This window comes from Apis cerana, linkage group LG6 (genome assembly GCF_029169275.1).
Source record: "Apis cerana isolate GH-2021 linkage group LG6, AcerK_1.0, whole genome shotgun sequence".
Classification (NCBI taxonomy): domain Eukaryota; kingdom Metazoa; phylum Arthropoda; class Insecta; order Hymenoptera; family Apidae; genus Apis; species Apis cerana.
Window position 1 is genome coordinate 13,876,947 of NC_083857.1, and position 19,980 is coordinate 13,896,926.

The following is a 19,980-nucleotide window of genomic DNA, read 5'->3' on the forward strand; positions in this document are numbered from 1 at the left end:
CTATTTAATTTGTTATAATGCGTATTTTCTCTATTTTTTGGTGCTAGTTTTTAATGAGATGTTTGTTAAAATCTGAATAAAGTCGAAAATAATAATATCTTGAGAAATAATAGTAAAATCTATAGATAATATAAAAACATTACATAAACAATAGAGTAAGATATATTCTTATAGGATATTACGTACACATGACATAAAACTTATTACAGGCGCGTGGCAGCATCAAATATCTGAAACACCTCTTCAAAAATCTAGTATTTTTTGCGAAGTTGCGGAACGTGCAGGTAGGTTTCAAATTTCACGTTTAATTACTTGGAAACTTTTCAACATGGCTTCAAACTTTTGAATATGTTTTGCAGCATAATTAATTTTAAATATAACATAACAAAATTTAAATTATTTGTATAGAATCGAAGTTCTATTGTTGTGTGCCAATTTAAATTATTATTATTAAATTATTATGTTATATATTTATTTTCAAATTATCTCTATATTAACCTCTCTCTTATTTTGAAATTAATCATTTCAGAATCTGAATTTCTGCCTCACTCTGCTTTATTCTTCATCTAAATTTAAGATACTTTTAACCTTTATTTTCTATAATTCTCATAAATCAAAATTACAATATTTATATATAAACAATCTGTTTTCATTTCTTGACAATATATTATCATCAATACATAGATATAAATTTTATTCTTTTAAAAAGTGTCAAGATTTTTTAATTTATTTAATCACGAATATTAACATTAATTTAATCGACCGTTTAAGTTGTGTATCCCTACGATGCTGAAATGCGATGGTGGGAGGCAGCCACGTGATCGAGCGCGTGTTCAACAATAACAGCTGCACTGTTGCTGTTCCCTCAATTCACGCTCAGCCTCCGTCGAAGTCGGATCTTTGATTCGTGAAGTCTTAAAGTGAAAATCTTTATTCGTTAAAAACAAGAAATAATAATATCAATCGTTATTCTTAAATTCTTCAAAAGAATTTATGAACTTACTTTAAATCATTTTAATATAAGTCATTTGTGAAAATTTAGTTCGTTAGTACATATATCGTATCGCAGATTCGATCCAATAAATCGATTGTGAGATTTCAATCCAGCCAGAGACTGAGCCTGTTACGATCGATAAAATATATAATCATAGCCGGGTCGTGGACCGTGGAAATCGGATTTTAATCGTTTCATTCGAAAATAGAACGGAACTCTCGATTCGGTGTTTGTGATCGATGTGCACCTGCAAGGAATCGCATCGGATGCTGTAAGCGATTGTTGGCTAATATCTCAACTTCGACGTAAAACGTATCGAAAGGGAACGATAAGCAGAGGAGAAGGATGTTTTCTATTCGAAGATTAATCGTTGCCGTATTTGGAGTTTGCTTGCTCACTGCTCTTCTCGAGGTAAAGAAACATTTAAAATCAAATATACTTATATATAATATAGATTTATTTCATCCTTTTTTAAGATTTTAAAAAATTAAACTTTATATTTTTTATTGTTATTAATATTACGAAAACTATGTTATATTCTCCTCAAGATCTATGATAATATAGCTTAAACTAATATTCTCTCTCTCTATAAATTTTATCTTTCATAACATAACCTAATTTAATCTTGAATTACGACTTACATTGATTATTAATTTTACAAATTTAATAATTTTTATTTATAATTATTAATATTTCTTTATTATTGCGTTCGTTTATCAAAGAGATATTATCTATATCGTTTATTCGAAAGAGAATTTTTATTTCGTGTATACATGCCGTAAAACTTTACATATTTACGATCGAAACAGGATGAATTGCGTAAAGACCACCACGGCTATCTTGAGCCACGAAGGAAACGATAATTCTCGGCAATTAGCGCTGGTCGTCGATAAATAAATATTTAGACGGAAATCGATCGAAGCAACAAAGACAAAACGAGAACGATATCGAGCATTTCAAATCCTCAAGAGCTTTTCTCTTTTCCGGGTCGATGGATAAAGTTATCAATTTCACGGGATAAAAACATGTCGCTATCTCGTTCGAATATTCGAATATTTCCTTTACGTTCGTGGCAATTAGAGGCAAAAGGATTACAGCAATTTACGTCGTAATTAATGAATTCGAAGGAATCATTTTATTCGTGTCGCGTTGCGCATTGGATAATTTTACGAACCTACGTAAATAAAAATTATCGTACCAATTTTCTTTCATTTCTTTTAAATCGATTTTTACATGACTAATTACACGTATATAATTTTTAACTACCTCCTATGAGTTAATTACAAATCGATTTGTTTTATTATCAACGAATAAAATCCTATATATAGTACGATAAAAAAATACTTTTAAATCATAACAACAATTATCCAGATTATAATCGGAAACGGAACGAAAAGAAAAAAAAAAGAAAAGAAGAAAAAATTAATCCAATAAAGGAAATAATTTTATTTTATTATGCGAAAGGAAACGAGGTAGACACTTTCCTATGCCTGCGAATTTTGCCCGTCTCCTATGGGCTAATTACACATCTTCTTGGTCGAAATCATTGGCGATAGATAAAATCGACTCTCACACGGTGGTTTCGTTAACGATACTCGGAAGAACGGATAGGGGGAGAGAGAGAGAGAGAGAGACAGGAGCCGGGTCGAAAGAAAGGTGAAGGAAAGAGAAAGAAAAAGGGAGGAGAAACAGGAAGAGGAGGGGAGGGGGCCCTTTATTTCGAGTCAATGTGTGCATGCATATATGCATTAGGATTCAGGCCGAAAGGTCAATGTACAACCGAGATAAGGTTATGCTGAGGGGTGAGATCACTCGGTGTTATTGGTGAAAATACGCGTCGGGGAAATTAACGAAAGCTCGCGAAACGGTTAGGGGTGAGAGGGTGGGGGAGGAGGAGGGAGCGGAAGCCGGGAGAAAAGAAAAATAGAAACCGAGTGGAACAACAACAATCACCTGGGGCGGGAAACAAAAGGAGACACGCGGAATAGAACATTAAACGAGAGAGATGTGAAAGATCAAACGAAGAAGTGTTCTCCCCCAGGATGGACACATGCAGCGATGTAAACAAGATGCGTAAGTTATACATATTAAAAGGGGAAAAAAGGATTTATCTTTTGGATTTCTCCTGGATTTTGTTTTTAATACGACATACTGAAAATCGAATGAAAATATTTTATAGAGTTTTTCTTTGTGGTTAATCATACCATTTGTTTTTCTTTTAAATTTATTTTAGCCAATTTTAAAAATATTATATATATATATAAGAGTTTCGTAAATATTTTGTTCAAATACAAACTTTTTTGTATTTTCTTTTCAAAGCGAAAAAATGTTTTATATAACAATAAACCTTCGTAAATTACCACTATTGTGGCAGGGTGAGTTACGGAAGTGGAACGAATCGCAAGCTTTTGTTTTTGTAGAAAGTAGAAAAAAAATTGAATAATGGATTGAGTAAAATAAAAAGATCTATCTGTCCCTAGATTTATCATACGTAATGGTGATTCAAAAAAGAACAACAAACAGACGGAAGCAAATATAGTTAGAAATAAAAGAAATAAACGAGATAAAATTTCTACAAAGAAATCGATTTATTTACTTTTAAATGTCAAGAGAGAGAAAGAAAAAAATAAGAAAATGAAAAGAGAGAAAATGGAATAGAATAAGAAGAACGCGTGAATAGAGAGAATTACCGTGGAAAAGTGCAATGGAATCTAGTCGGAATGATCAACGACGATGAGAAGCGTGGACACGAGAAGTCGTGGGAGCTGACAAAAGGCTGGATGTTGCTGAGAAAACTCGTTTCCTCTCTTATATACCTTCCGTACATTGGCAGCCGTTCCCGTGTGCGCTAACAAAGTGGAAAATACTGTCGCTATTCCACTTTGCATCAAGAAAGGATTCAATACTATATATATATATATATATATATATATATATATATATAATCGAATATTTCTTGGAAATTATTTTAAATCGATTAACTGAATGACAAATAAGTGGGACTTATCTCTTTTTTCTTATTATTGATGTATTAACATTCCATGTTAAATACATACTAATGTTAAAATATACTTGTGTATATTTAAATATGTGGGTATTATTAAATTCGTGAATATAATTTTTTAATTTATTTGTTCCGTTATGAAGTTGGTAATGGATTAGCAAGTTCAATTTTTTTTTCTTGAGAAAAAATGATTAATTCTTTCGGTACTAATGGTGTGCAGCAACGGCTAAAACTTTGAAACCATTAACTCGTTCCAAGAATTTACGAACTTAAGCAAAAGTTAGGATTTCATAACCTCGAAAAGTTCTTTAAAATTTATCGATATATATATATATACATAATTACGATCTTTATAAATCTTTTCATAAATTTATTATGAAAAATTATTTGAAAAATGTAGAGAGAACTTGTTTCGAATTCAATTAAAAAAATATTACGTTGTTTTTATCTGTATTCTGTTTTAATTAATTATCGCTACTATCAAGCACAATGTTTCGCACAACGTTTTACGTTATAAAAGGAAATTGATGTTTCAAGAGTTATAATGTAACTTTTTGACCCAGTTTTATCGTTTCATCGATTCTGTTAATCCGACTCGAGTATTCTCTTCGTAAAAGCTATTATTCTCTCGATGAATTATAATCCATGTTAGATAAAATCATAAAATGATATAGAATCAATAATCACATTAAACGTTCGTCGCAACACTTTGCAAAACTTTTCGCTCATTTTAAATTTCCTATTTCTTCTTTTATAAACACACCGTTTCAACGAGTTCTATTATTGAACAAACTCAACAAAAGAAGCGAAAGAACGGGAGAAAAAAAAGTATAGATGGCCGTGTCCAGTCAATACGATAACTTAACCTCTCTGTGTATTTTTTGACTTTGCTTGATCACACAAAACTCATTCACAATAAGATAAAATTCAAGATAAAATTCAAAGTTACATGTCCGTTTCTGTTCGAAAATCCCAATGGAACGGTCCTAAAGCGGCGTCCCAAGTGTCGAGGCCCAGTTTCACGCACGTGCATTCCTCCTTGACGCCATAAATGGGTCGCCTTTCACGAGAACCCGTCCCATCCTCGCGAGCAAGTATCGCGGGATCATGGAATATTCAACAAATTTTAGCCAGCGAACTCGTGCCTATGCACAAAGCGCATCGCTAACGTCGAAAGTTACCGTAATGTGCACACTCGTGCGCACTCGAGAAACCGATTATCCAACGGTGACGGCAGAGGGATCATCGAGCGCCATGTAAAAAGCCTCCGCGAAAAATTCGTGCTGAAGTAGGAGCGGCAGGCGTGCTGCAACGAAAGTGTTCGAGAGAAATCGAAACGCTCGAGGGATTATGCGCTGTCACTGGGAATAAATAAAAATAAAAATCGAGGCGTGCGTGAAATATTTAAAATCGGATCACAGAATCCGTTGATCCGCTTTCTCGTGATTTTTGTCATTTTTTATTTTTTTACTTTTTTCCCTTCGTTTTCTTTCTTTTTTTCTTTTTCTTTTCTTTCCTTTTTTTTTTTTTTTCTCTTTTTGAACGTAGACTCGAAGTGCAGATCATTGTTAGCGAGAAACTTTTTAAAGTAGGTATTCTCGGAGAAATACTTTTTTTTTACGATTTTTCTTTGACATTTTTTTTCAGATAGTCGTAATCGAAGTTTGCATTTTATGGATCTTGCTAGACGAAAGTTTTTATAATCTAGATTTCGAATTAATTTTTTTATTCCGTTCGTAAGGAGCAACGATATATAAAAATTTTACCATAACGATAAAGATATAAAGGAATATATCACCCTACGAATAATACTGTTTAATGTAATTTTAAAACTTTATTCTTGTACCGAAAGTGCATCTTTTGAATTACATTTCAAATTAAAATAATTGCAAATGAAGGATCTTTAATTTCAATTATCCAGAAAGAGATGCAAAAGAGGGAACAGATTTTATCGATAATTGCGCGTAAAAAGACAATTCATAATAAAACAATAGCAATGATTTCGATCATAATCAAAGCATATGCAGCATTTATCGTTTGCAGTGTTTATCGTACCGTGGCGAACCGGCAAAGCTTGTCCCAGAGGCCGCTGGGAATTCCATTGTGTGCGACAGAAATGTGCGCGCGCAGCCATGTGTTATGCGTATGTTTGCACAAAAATTAATGAATCGAGCCCTGCCGGGTGGAGTGGAGAACATTAGTTTCCGCGGTAATTTCAATTCCCTTCGCGCTTTGATTCGCGAAACTAAAATTAAACGTTCTAAGAAGACACGGTCAATCGGAGGAAGAAACTACGTGACACAAAAAACTATTTAAAAATATTGATTAATACTCGATCGCGTTTTATTCGTTTTATAAATTAACGTTGAATTTGTGTTTTAAGGAATATAAAATTTTTTATTTATTTGTTTTTTAATATCTTTAAATCCGAGAAATATGCGTGAAATTGTCAATTGATTACATAATGATCTAAAGATAAAATATATGTATATATTGAAATAAATCATGATTTTAATGAAATTTAATAAATTTAAATACTCTTGAATTTAATAATAATAAAAGAAGATAAGTGCAGATTTTCTTCGAATATTAAGCTTATATTAATAGTAAGCTTACTATTTTATATTTCACCGTGTAAATATAAAATACCACTTGTAAGTTGATAACGTATAGGTCGCAAACAGGGTCGTGGAAATCGAGATCGGTGGAAGCGACGATTCTAGATTCCCATGGTATGCTAATGAATCTCATAAACCACAAAATACCCTAGTGAACTGAATAATTTACCGACAACGTAAAAACCAACTGGTATAAGAAACCAACTGGTGATTGTAGATTGCGAATTTTTCAAAAGCAGCTGATTATTCTCCTTAATTATTTTCGATTATTAAGTGAACAACCTGGTTAAAACAAACTTTTATATCTGTATAAATTTTAATTTATTTCCTTCTTTTTTAAAATTTTTCATATTATTTATAACATAATTTCAAATTTGTCTTCTCGATGGTAAACGTATCTTTTCGATAAGTATAGTAAAATCTCTGGTTCATCGTGCGAATATCGCCGGAATAAAGACAACGTATTATCATACAGTTTTTCTAAACCTAACCTAACCATCTTAAGGCAGTAAGTCGTTGCTCATTAATTTCGGCCGGCTCGTTAGCAAGCGCACGCTCGAACGATTTGCAAAAGCAACTTTGAAAGCCGGCCCATGCATCAAATTGCAATTTGACGGTTTTCAGCTCAAGTTCGCTTTCTTCATTTTCCAACAACTTTTCATTTTCGAAATAACCAACACTTCGTGAATCTTCGTCCTCTTAAGCATCTTTGTTTTTCCTCCATCTATTTTCCTACTAGCAACGTAGAAGAGTAATTGGCTTGGCGAGCTTTGTTTGTTTTACCTGTCGAATTGTTTATTTGTTTATCGGTTAGAATGAAATTTCACGGCGAGTATATGCATACGAACCAAGAAAATAAAAATACAATATAAAGGTAGGATAAATTTTAAGATCAGAAAAAAATAATAAATGAAATGTTATTGGATAACAGATCAATGTATTCAAATAGCTAATGAAACTTGTATATTAAAAATATTAGACAATTATTAAAATAGTAGTCAAATTCTAATTTTAGGAATAAAGAGAGTATAATTTTTTTTCATACAAATTTTACAAATTTCGTTATCTCTCAATACCCATTTAATTACAATAACCGAAATTCATCTGGTTTAAATGTTTATACTATAAATTCTACGCCGACGTGTATTTTTTCGGTTTTTTTTTTCCTGTTTTTATAAGCAAATTCAACGCGTTTCTTTGAAAATTTTCTCTAAAGAGGCGGTGCGCACGAAAACACCTCTCTAAAGAACCGCGTTCCCATTTTTTCCGTAGCACCGTGAAAAGAGCCGCCGGAAACGTGGCTGATCCTCTTTCTTTTTTTTTTTTTTTCTTTCTTTTTTTTTCACATCATAAAGTAAGCTACAGACTTCTCCTGCACCGAAGTCGAAGAAACTGGCGCAAGAAAAATTTTATTTATTAAACAATTTAACTCATTGAGAAAGCTTCTTCTACCTCTTCCTCTTCTTCTTTTTTAATATAAAATTGTAGAAATGGGATTGTTTTAAAACAAGTCTCTTTTTTAATACTCTCCTCTTTTCATCTCGCTGCAGATTTCCAATTTTAGGTTAAGGATAACCACGTTTGTCGAGACGGTAATATAATTAAATATGTTAAAACAAAAATTCAAAAAAAAAAAAAAGCAAATATTCTGAAATTTTATATTTCATTAGAAAAATCGTATTAAAATATATGCGACGTGACGGAGCAACTCTTCTTCTTCTCGCAGAATCGACAACGATTTTTCAGTACGATAAAAAATTAACTCTCCTTGTTGCAACAGCCTCGAACAGTATCCTCTTATTCTCATGCATCCCTTCGAAAGGCAGCTGCGTAGGAGGACCCGCGGGGCCTGAAAAAGGAAGGCTCGTAACCAGGCCAAGAGTCAGCTTATGGATATAGGGAGGCGGTTGTTCAAGAAACAATAGGGTGGTAGCGAACGGAGATAATTATCAGCGTGGACGGCGCAGCTGCGTCGATTCGTTTCACCCTCGGGGCTGAACGATCCCCGATGCAACAGTCAAAAGGTAAAGGGGGAAAAGTCCAGCGTGCCGTGACACCACTGCGTGCAGTTTGCCGCACTTGAAGCGTTTTGTCCGCTCGAACACGTGCGCAACCCTTTGACCACCTTGTCACACTTGGTCTCTTCATAGACCGTTGCGTATACGCAACAGGCTGGGACGAATCAGGGGGAAAAGTTTTTTAGCCTGGAAAACATTTATTATTATTATTATTACTCGTTGATTATTCATTTTCGAGGCTGTGGGATTTGAAATTGGAAAAGAATGATATCAAGCATGGAAAGTGAGTAAAAGGACGTTAAGTGTATAGGAAGTATGTAAGAGAAAAGTTAGGTTAAAATTATGTCTTGTTTTTGCCTGTTATTAACTCCATGAATTTATTTTTATAGATGAAAATAGAGCTTAAGTAGAATTGGATCATCTGGGGATTGGAAGATTTATATGTTCAAAGTGGTGGCGATAACTGTCGATGAATTAATAACAATATCTTCCGCTTTGTGCCTCAAAAGTGGATTATTAGATTAAAGACGCTTTCAGATGCACTTTTTGCTACGCATCTATAGTATAGTAAATGGAGAGTTTCGGATTAGTGTTGGATATTCGAAAATACATTGATTTCATTGAATTCATGTATTCCGTGTTATATCCATTTTTCTGTATCGAGTCGCTTGTACGTTGTATATTATAATTATTAAAAAAAAAGAATAACATTTCTTTTTCTTGGAATGAAAAAAATTAAATTTATCACGGAGCGTACAATATAGAAAAAAGCATTTTGCATTCGTGTGCGTACGTGTTGTTTTCAGTTGACCTCAGTACAGGAAGATGAAGACAAAAAGTCGGCGGTACTGTGCACGCGCCGTTGCATAAACACAGTGTGTAGTATGTATATGGGCAGCAATTTAGCCAACCGCCGAAATATCAGAGCCACGAACGATCACGTAACGAAATTTAATTTATCTGGTGTTCAGCATTAAAAAAAAAAAAAATTGAAAACAGTACGGGAGAAAATAAAGTTTCCAATTTGTATTTTTTTCGCAAATTGTAAAAATTTCAAACAATAAAAAACTTAAAATTTCTATTTTTTCACTTGTTATCGCAATTTTATTTATATATATATATATTTGGATCAGTATTTAATTAGTAGTTAATTAAAGATTTATCTAAAAAAAAAAAATTATTTCTCGCTGCAATTCAAACAGTATCGAAAAGTAATAAGAAAAAGAAAGATGGCCTCCCTCGTAAAACGAGTTTTATTTTTTTCTCAAATATAGCGAAATTTATTTTTTGACGCAAAGGAAAAAATATTTTTAAACGAACGCTCTGCGAAACGAGGTGAAACTCCATCGAACGTTTCTTTTTAAATCGAGCGATACTCGCATTGCCATTTAACATTAAAGAGTATATCTATTAAAACGCACGCTGTTTTCAGTCGAGTGGTTGAATTTGTTCGTGACCCAAGCTTAAGTCATAAATGATTATCGCGATTAAACATGTTAAGAGAATAATTATGATTTTAATTTGGATGTTATTTGAAAAGAAAAAACGAGATAATTATGAATGACGTAGAATATTCGTGTTGGACAAATTTTGCTCAGAATTTCATCGATTGATCGATGAATCAGAAAAAATTTAAACGATTTACGAGGAAAGGTTATGGTTCGCCAGGGAGGAAATTCAAAGAGAAATATCTATGGTGCGTCACGATCAGGAAGGAATGATTTTCAATCGAAATTTATCGGGGCGACCGGCACTGAAAAAAAAAAAACGAAAAGGGGGACACAAAAGCCACCGCAATTACTGCTTCCGTTTTGTCCGTTCTACCGGATGTCCTATTCATACTCGTCACTATGAGCGCCGTTACTTCCGTCATTGTAGTTACGGATCTACGACCGATTGTAAATCATTCTCTTTCTAGTCTTTCTTCCACGTCTTCCGTTTTATAATAATCGACATGTGACACGAACAACTGGTGTGAAATTCGTTTAATCTTTAAATTTTTAAAATTAAACAATGGACGAAAATTACTAATTTCTTTCAATATCAATTTAATTATTATTTTAAATGTTATTATATTATTCAGAAGAAATTCTATTTTAAAATTTCAATCGATTAATTTTTAAATAAAAAAAAAGAGATATGAAACAGCTGATAGTGCATAAATTATTCACTGATTATTTTCAGCTGTTTCTAAAACTCGCATCGAGATACGATGGCGTCTCGAGATTCTCAAGATCGAACGTGTGATAAATTCTATCCGGCGAGAGTGAGATTATAATGGTGGTCGCGAGCATGACAGATCTAGATCATAACACGTTCCTCCGTGAATTATGGATACAAGATGGTATACCTGAGCTGTAATTGAGTTTGAAAATGATGTAGTCCTGTGAAAGATTGTTCCTGAACATCTGTTTACGAAACAAAAGATCTCTCTTTTACTCGTCTTCGGTTCAAAAACTTCGATTCCTTGCGAGCATAAAATAATCGATTATATGCATTCTTTTGTACTTGTTTAAATTAAAACTGAAAGAAGAAAAATCTTGTAAATACTTTTACAAGATTAAATACTTTTAGAAAACATAAACTGTTCTTTTGTTTTTTCACTAATTATGAATAATTGTTATTTATTTTAAAAAATAATAATTTTTATAAAATTTTCAACTTGAAATAATAATGATCGTTATTCTTGAAAATCTGATTCGAGAATCATGTATCCTCAAGTATCATCTTCTGGTTTCTTTTTCTGGTTCTTTTTTTTCGTTAGTCACTTGAACCTAGTGGTTAAAGAGACAGTGCAAATTCCATGGATTTGTCAAGCTCAGGTTTCACTGTATTCGAACGACAGTGTTTTACGTGCTAAGGAAAAGGAAGAGGTTAGGAGGAGCCTACAGTTACAAGTACGGAGAAATGATCGGAAATTGTTAAAGACTGTTTCCAAGTGTAGCCACTCGAATACTTATGCCAATTCCTTTCCAGGATGCAATTTCCTGTTCAGCTTCCGTACGTCAACCCTTTTATTATTGATTAAAGACGAAGAACCCTCCGGACACAGCGACCTTTCGAAGAGACGCTTCACCGATCGTGAAGAAAATTATTTTTTTTTCCATTCCAAGAACGATCTTTAACTACTGTTTATAAGTCGTACAAGAGAAAAGTTTGTCGTAAAAAAGTAAAATCCTGTTCAAAAAAATCAAGAATTGATTGCCAATTACTCGAAATAACCTAACTTTTCTTGATCATCAATTAATAAAAAATGAAATCCTATGCAACTCAACATTTGAATTTTTTTTATAGTGACTGAATTTCTATTACGTTAAGTATCGTTAGTCATATTGATATCGAAATATATATATAAAAAGAAATATTAACCTCAAGTGCCAACTGACTCCGAGCAGCTTGAACTTTGAGTTATTTTAAGGGACAGCATATGTCGTATGTGTAATGAGCTGATCAGATAATTTGACAACGACAATACGGCGCTGAAAAGATCACTATTATTAACCCCTTTGATGGGACTTGTCTTGCTCGCAAATTGACAGGGTGCATCCTTACGTGATCGTCGAGCTCGTGTTACGCGACCGATAAAATGACACTACCTACATATAAATAAATTCATATGTTGTTTGCTACTCGAGTCTTTTGAAGAATTATCTATATATACAACTAAATTTTTATATTTTTCGTTGTTTTTCTCAAGTTATTTTTAAACTGAAATCGAATTAATGCAACATTTTCTATGTATAAATTAATATTTTATAATATGTATTATTTATGTATTATATTAATAATATCAAAAGAGTTATATTAATAAAATCAAAAGAGAGACAAAAGAATCTCAACTTTAAAAGAATAAAAAGTTTTTTGTAATTTCATCTTTGTTGATATTACTGGATTTACATTTGACAATATGTCAGAATTATAATTTCTATGAAAATATTTAAAATATGAAAAAGGATTTAAAGCTTTAATTACAATTATGTAGATTTTACGTTGTTACGTAGATTTACGTTGCTTTTCTAATGATTTTGAAAATGTTTATTCATATTAATCAAAACTTTTACAAAGAAAGAGCAAAGCTTCGAGGATAATATTACCTTTAATTAAGGAACTCATATGATAGTTACTTGTGAAAGATAATGTTCGCTGAGAGGAAGATAATTAAGAAAAATAAATGAAAAAGATAATTAAATGAAAAAATTCGATTATTATGTAGAAAAAACTTATTTTTAATATTAACTTATTCTTAATATTAAAAACTTCATTGTTAAATTAATATTTAATTATTGTTTTTAAAACTTATAAAAATTCTATAACCTTAAAATTTTAATCTAAAAACTCTTACAATGTGATACATATTTCGAGCAACTGACATTGCTTCATCTCGATCGAATTTACTTAGTATTGTCGCTAAGGAGAAAATGAGGTAATGAAATAAAAGAAAAGAAAAGATGAAAAAGTTTCACAAATGAATGGAGCCCGGTGTAATGATGCACCTGATGGTTTGGTGACTGTTGGCGCGTGCCAACAAACAGCGACAGCTGTCAGCTGCGACGAAACTATACCACTGGACCGAATCGTTCTTTTCATTACAAACGACGTTCTTCGTGCCCTCTATCTTCATTAATTTCAAACGATGTGGACTACTATATGGTACAATAAACGTATTAATATCATAATAGAACATTCTGTGCGTGTATGTAAAAGATGGATATTCTTCGAAAAATAAAAATTAATTGGAATTATAATGATTTTGAATAATTTGAAAAAATTTTGATTGTGTTTAATAAAATAAAAGATTTTTTCTGCTTCTATGTAATATTAAAAATATCTTAACCATAGAATTATTCTTATTATTAACCTAACCTGATTATTTAAAGACATGAAACTTCGTATTATAACACAAAATTAATTCTGAAAAAAAGATGTTATTAGCTTGAATATTCAAAAGAAAATATTCCAAAGAATATTCTTTGAAATCGTTATTTGCATCTGAAAGAAAATCAAACGATCGTTTATAAAAATTCATGAAGATATAAATAAAGCTAATGGTAAAGTTATAAAAAATTCTTAGCTGGTTGATTGTACGCATTTTCGCTGTATCTCGATCGATGTTTGAGATTATAAAAGAAAGACACAAGGTGTTCCCATAGTCAGGTGGTTTTATCCTTTAGCACCTGTTCCTTGAAGCTATGCTATAAATTTAGAACAAAATGACTTTCAACTCTATGTATCATATACAATATTTGATTGTTCAATTAAAAAAATAACTTTATCGTTATCGTGCATAGTTTAAAAATTTATTTTAATTAATTTATCCACTTTATTGTTTTTATCATATTTAGATAATATATTTATGTATTGAAAAATATCATAAGGAATGAGTAATACAAAAATAAATAATAAACATATTGAAAGCATATACTTATTGAAAATAAATATATTAAAACATATTAATAAACTGAAATTTTCGTTTAACTAAATAAATACATATGTGTTATAATTTTGTTTTTTAATAATTTAAAAATTAAATATATAATAATAATTTTTAAAATTAATTAGGATTTATCTTTGCAAACGCATAGGAAATAAAACCGCAATATAAAATATATAAATAAATATACAATTATACTCTTGCAAAAGAAAAGAAATTAACATAATTTAATAAACAATTTAAAATTAATTACAAATTCTGTTACATCTGCCGCTACAAATTTTTTCGAAACCGGTTTGCTTAACGATTTCTCGTTAAAGATTTTTTATCCAACTTTATAATTTGTCTTCTAAATAAATCACTATCACGTTTCTCGAAAGTATCCTTCATTCTCTCGAAATTGAAACCGTATACTGTCTTCTAAAAGGTTAATCGATTAAAAAATCTCAAAAATTCGAAAAATGTCGAGATCACTGAAGAAAGCTCGATGTGTAACAATTAAGGGCAACGTGAGGTTCCAGTGTTCAACGAATTCTCTCTGACCAATCGTGTTTGTCGTTGTTCCAGGTGAACGAAGCGAGACCACGTATCAGGCATCAGAAGGGCGGCAGTCATTGCAGCAGATGCGGTCCAGGATGGGGTGTTGTGAACCGTTGCGTTCGTGGTCGTGATACTGAATGTGGAAAATGTGCACCAGGCACCTACAGTCCTCACCACAGCATTCAGCCTTGCTGGATCTGCTCTAGATGTGGTCCGGGTCTGTACGAGGCGCATCCTTGCACTTCAAAAACGGACACCGTCTGCGACTCTTGTCACAGACCAGCTCCAGATAATCCTGATTACCAGAGAAAATGCAAAGGGCGAACAAATTTGTTTCTGGCTCCGGAAGATGCGTTAGAAACTGGAGAAGAGAGTATCTTGGTAAATGATCCTGATGGACAAGACCAGTTAGACGATGGAAAGGAATTGCTAGAGAAGGATGCTGAAGCGGCCATTCTTAATGAAGAATTGAATTCTTTGGAAAGGTTCTAAATGTAAAATCTTTGATCGCTGGGTTTAGTTACTGCCGTTATATATTTTGCTTCCGTTTTATTATGGAGACAATTTGTTGAAGAATTTTTTGCGGAGAATTATTGTGTTCAACGTGAACAAAATTGTTTATCATTTCTGTTAAATAAGCTAATATTTCTTCCTGTTGAAGTTGTATAAGAAGAAAGTTCTTTTTTGTCATGGACGATTTAAACTTGATGACTAATTTTCGTATTAATTAAGTTATAATTTAATTACAACTACTTGTCAACTCTGGTGCTCATTTTTTCAACTTTCTTATTGTTTTTCTCTTGTATATGATTATTAATATAATTCTTCGAAGTGGAGATGATCGGATCTTGAACCGATCTTCGATTACTAGTCAGTTAGTTACTAAGTAGTTAATAAAATGTAATATACGAAATTAATAAGAATTTTATTTTCGTTTAATTATTAGAATTTATAGAACTTTATGGTGTATATTATTGTAAACACTGCGTTTCATTGAATAATATGTGTATCGCACCTTTGATGTCAATAATTATTTATAATTATAATACTTCTAGTTTATTATGCTGTTATATATTCATTAAATAACATCGATTTTATATTTTCTTTTCAAAATGTTTTAAAGATTCGGATAGCTAAATATATATGATAGCTAAAGAAACAAAATCTAAAAAAAATCTTTTTTTTTTTAAGATCCAAAAATGCAAATTATTATTTATGTATTCAGCAACTTAATTAATTAAGGGATAATTAAGAGCATCCTGATTGTAGATCCCTGAATGATATAATGTACACTTAGAATTTAAGTATATTTATATACTCAAAGATCTCTTTAATATTATGCGAATTTTTACTTTAAAAAAGAAAAAAAAAAGAGTCCTCCTTTTTTTTTTGTTAAGAAATCTGGAGAACTCTTTTATTTTTAAAATAAATTTGTATATCTGCGTATTAATATATTATTATACTGTTCAAAAGTTTGGATTAATTAATTAATAATCAATGTTACATAACTTAATTCGAGAAAACAAAAACATTTTATCTTAGATTGCAAATTTTTACAAGTTTCTAATAGAAGTTTCTCTAAGAGAATTCCAAACTTTTGCAGAATAATGTACATATGTTCAAAAATTACCAAACATTTTTCTGTATGATCTCGTTAGAAAGATTTCTTATTATATAAAATGAGCGAATTTTAATGTGAAATTATGTGTATACACGCCGCTAGAAATTACTCATATATACAAAGCGTGTAAATACATTTCTGTAAATATAAGAATAATAATAATAATTAAGTTAAGAACAATAATGATATGATTAAGTTGTTATTAAAATTTGTGAACAGAAATCTCCCATTATAATTGTAATATAATCTTTCTTTTTTTGAGATACATTGTTCGAGATATATTGATTTTATCTTCAATACTTTTATACGAAAAATTGTTGTAATTTCATTATCGAAATATTGCAGGGAATATAAAAACATTGTTTTCCATACAATCATTAATGAAATAATTATCTTAATAATTTCGAATAGAAATTTACCAAAATACCATTATATTTTCTATATCCGTTTTATTTATTTACGTCAATGTTCATTCCATCGATGGACGTGGCCGCAAGAAACACGTCTACTATGACACAATAAAATACAGATATAATAATCTATATAAATTCTTTCTTCTATTACAACCTTCTCCTCTATTATGTTCACGCTCGAAAAATCATAGAAAGAGTCTGTCAATATGTATACTTATATATTTCTTCGATGCTCAAATATATATGTTTAATTAGTGATACTATTGTCGCGTCTTGACGAATATATTTATATCGGACATAATTCGTCGATAATATCATTCGAATTATTATATGCACGGTATAATAACGATACGAATACGTATACTATATTATAGCATAATCATATCATATTATACATAATGAAAAAAAAAAAATAAAAACAATTGCTCTCGAAATTCTAAAGGAGCATATATGAATAATTTGACGATAGCTTTATTTTTTATTTGCTTTTACCTGTAAATGCGATGCGATTCTCTACTTGCATTGAGAACGATAAATCGTTATTATCTGAAATTAAAGATTACAAATATTCAAAAATCTCGGTCGATAACAATAATTTTGCAGTAATATTAAAGTTTAAATATTTAACATTTTAAGTAAGATTCTAATTTCGTTTAACTTTACGTTATCACTGCTACCATCATTTATATATTTATATCAATATAATTTTTTTTAAGTTTTAAATTTCATATATTTATAATTTTTAAAAAAATTTTATTTATTTTATTTTATAAAGATAACTTCAATCAATTGATAGCAATGGAAACGTACATATTGTAACTATACGAACAAAATGTCTAAAAATTTAGTTATCTCACAAATAAATTTGTTCATGTGATTAAAAATCATTACATCGATAATAGTGTTGATTATATTCGATAAATTTATAATACTTCATAATTGATGCGAAACAACGTCGTTACATTCTCGTGCGCTGTTATCTATCTATAAAAATAAATTATTGCAAAATATTCCATAATGCGGTGAGCTACAATACAAATAAAATAATCCTCGCATTGATTTAACTGTATTAATACTCTGTACTAATTAAGCTAACCTCAGCTATATGTTATCTATCTCTCTAAGGAACTTTGAAAATACATACAAAACATTTATTTTTCAACTATTTTTTGTCTTTTGTCAAATGTACGTATCGTTTTCTTTAATGATGAAAATTTCAAAACTGTATTATAGTACATACCAAGTATTTTATAACCTATATATTATATACCTTTTTAAATATTAAACATAACAAATGTTTCTTTGTGTCAAACTTTGCTTTTGTTTTCTTGTAATCCATACTTGATATTATCGAACAATTGTTACATAAAAAGTATCAAAAACGAGAATTGAATCAATTCTATTGCTATTGACAACACATTGTAACATGGAACATATTCCAGGACTCAGGACGCTCTTGAAGTTAGGCATAAAGATAATTCGCGAACACAATTCACTGGAACATTGTCGAGCAATTTATAACGTTCTTTAAACAGTCGTATAATTTGTTCATTGACATAGTGTGGACCCCGTAGAAATTTTTATACTTTCAAAATCGAAGAAGAAACTATGATTTTTCTTCTTTCGTTTTTCGATTATTTTGGCACGATGTTTAAAATCTTCGAATGCTAAGCTAAAAAAAGCCTAAAAAAAATATTCTTAATTTCTATGCTATAAAGGATTTGATAAAAAAAAATTCGAAGAAGAAATCGGAAAGATATTTCAATTATCGCGCACTTCAGAGTTTGATTTGATATTATATAAGAATACAACATATAATATACATATATTTTAAGTATGTATATAAAATTTTTCATTTGACCGAAAATTCGAACAATTTTTATGCAGAAATGTGTTTGTATTGTTCGTTGTATTTTTTAAAGCGAGAGATTATTTTGAATCCCTTCTCCCTTTATTCTTACAAGTGAATGAAGTGATAATCGGAGAAAAATTTTCTTTGTTAATAATCCGATACGACTTTTATAGTTGTTCGATAATTCTAAAGTTATATAAATCATAATTCAAGATAAATTTATATTGACAATTATTCTTAAAAGGATTGAATCGTGATTTTCTCATTGACATTGTTTAGTCGATTACTTAATATTTGACAATAAAATAAAATTATATGCTCAGACAGGGCCAACATTAATACAAAAGCCAGTCGAATAATCGAGAGAGCACATGTACGACATTATATATATGTATAGTTTAATAATATAAATCAATAGCATTTTACAAACGTACATATATGTACAGCTAAACGGATACAAAATAATGCTCGCAGAAAAATCGCAAAAGATTGGTTTCTTAAATTGAATATTACCACCATCATAATAGAAAATAGAAAAAGAAATAAATGTAAAAATTGTTAAGTAACTTGAAAATTTTTGAGAATTTGCCTCGTGTAAAGATTAAATGTAGAAATTTTTCTTACAAGATATTCTGTTAGAAATTGATCACTATGCTTTGTGCGATGCACATTAAAATAAATCTTAAATCAAATAGAGATAAACGAGGAACTATCATTTTCAATGGCTTAACGAATTATAACTTTTAAACATGATTATTACACACTTTTATTTCATACATAATCAATATACGAGTAAAAAATTTCTATGACATTTCTAAATTTGGTCATTTTTTAACAAATATGACTATATAATGTCACAGCCATAAGTGATTCATACAACATCATACGAATTTACATGTACACATATATGTATTTAATTTTCTTACAAGATTTTATTAATCCTAAAGAAGTTGTAATGTATAAAAGGTATAATTAGTATCCAACTTTGGAGACCTGAAACATTCATCAAGAAACATCAAAATTTCTAGTAAATATAAATTCGAAAATTATTAATTGAATTACAAAAAAATATTGTCAATGGATTATTTGCTTGTTTTGTCTAATTCTAATTAGTAAATTTCAATAGTTCATTATTTTTTATCATTTTTAATAATAATCACTTATAATAATGTTTAAATTCAAATTTTTTAGAAATTTATCATTTATTTTGATATGCTATTTATTTTTTTTAACACATTTTGTATAAAGAAAGCAAAATGGAAAAAATAAAAATAAGATGTTTTTGAATCTTAAAAATTAATTATCACTTTAGATTCTAGTAAATTTAAATATTTATTTCCATAAATTCATTCAATATTTTTGAAATATCAAGTATTAATTTGTAAACATAAAAACGTTTAAAAAATATTCAAAATTATATAAATAATACGTTAAGCCATTGAAATCTATTTTTTTCTATTTTAATCAAATATTTCTATAATTAAATTTG

The 19,980-nt window shown here is 30.2% G+C and overlaps 1 protein-coding gene and 1 long non-coding RNA gene across 3 annotated transcripts; one reads left to right on the top strand and one right to left on the bottom strand.

Moving 5' to 3' along the window:
- The first annotated feature begins 854 nt into the window (after nucleotides 1-854).
- On the top strand, nucleotides 855-16,774 carry LOC108003828 (tumor necrosis factor receptor superfamily member 4-like). 2 transcript variants are annotated; one of them, XM_017066358.3, is made up of 2 exons: nucleotides 855-1,405; nucleotides 14,633-16,774. In XM_017066358.3, the coding sequence occupies exons 1-2, from the start codon at nucleotides 1,340-1,342 to the stop codon at nucleotides 15,095-15,097; spliced, it is 531 nt and encodes a 176-aa protein (XP_016921847.1). In that variant the 5' UTR covers nucleotides 855-1,339; the 3' UTR covers nucleotides 15,098-16,774. The 2 variants fall into 2 exon arrangements, with proteins under 2 accessions (XP_016921847.1, XP_061932534.1); XM_062076550.1 differs by lacking the exon at nucleotides 855-1,405 and adding an exon at nucleotides 13,552-13,682.
- Nucleotides 6,914-13,200, bottom strand: LOC133666297 (uncharacterized). Its single transcript, XR_009830273.1, has 3 exons — nucleotides 12,187-13,200; nucleotides 12,004-12,113; nucleotides 6,914-8,820 (listed from the first exon to the last, which is right to left on the bottom strand). It is a non-coding gene; the product is annotated as an uncharacterized LOC133666297 (long non-coding RNA).
- Nucleotides 16,775-19,980: the final 3,206 nt, after the last annotated feature.

Coding starts and splice junctions, on each gene's coding strand:
- LOC108003828 (XM_017066358.3), top strand. CDS start 1,340: ATGTTTTCTATTCGAAGATTAATCGTTGCCGTATTTGGAGTTTGCTTG. Junction 1,406..14,632: donor TGCTCACTGCTCTTCTCGAG/GTAAAGAAACAT, acceptor TCGTTGTTCCAG/GTGAACGAAGCGAGACCACG.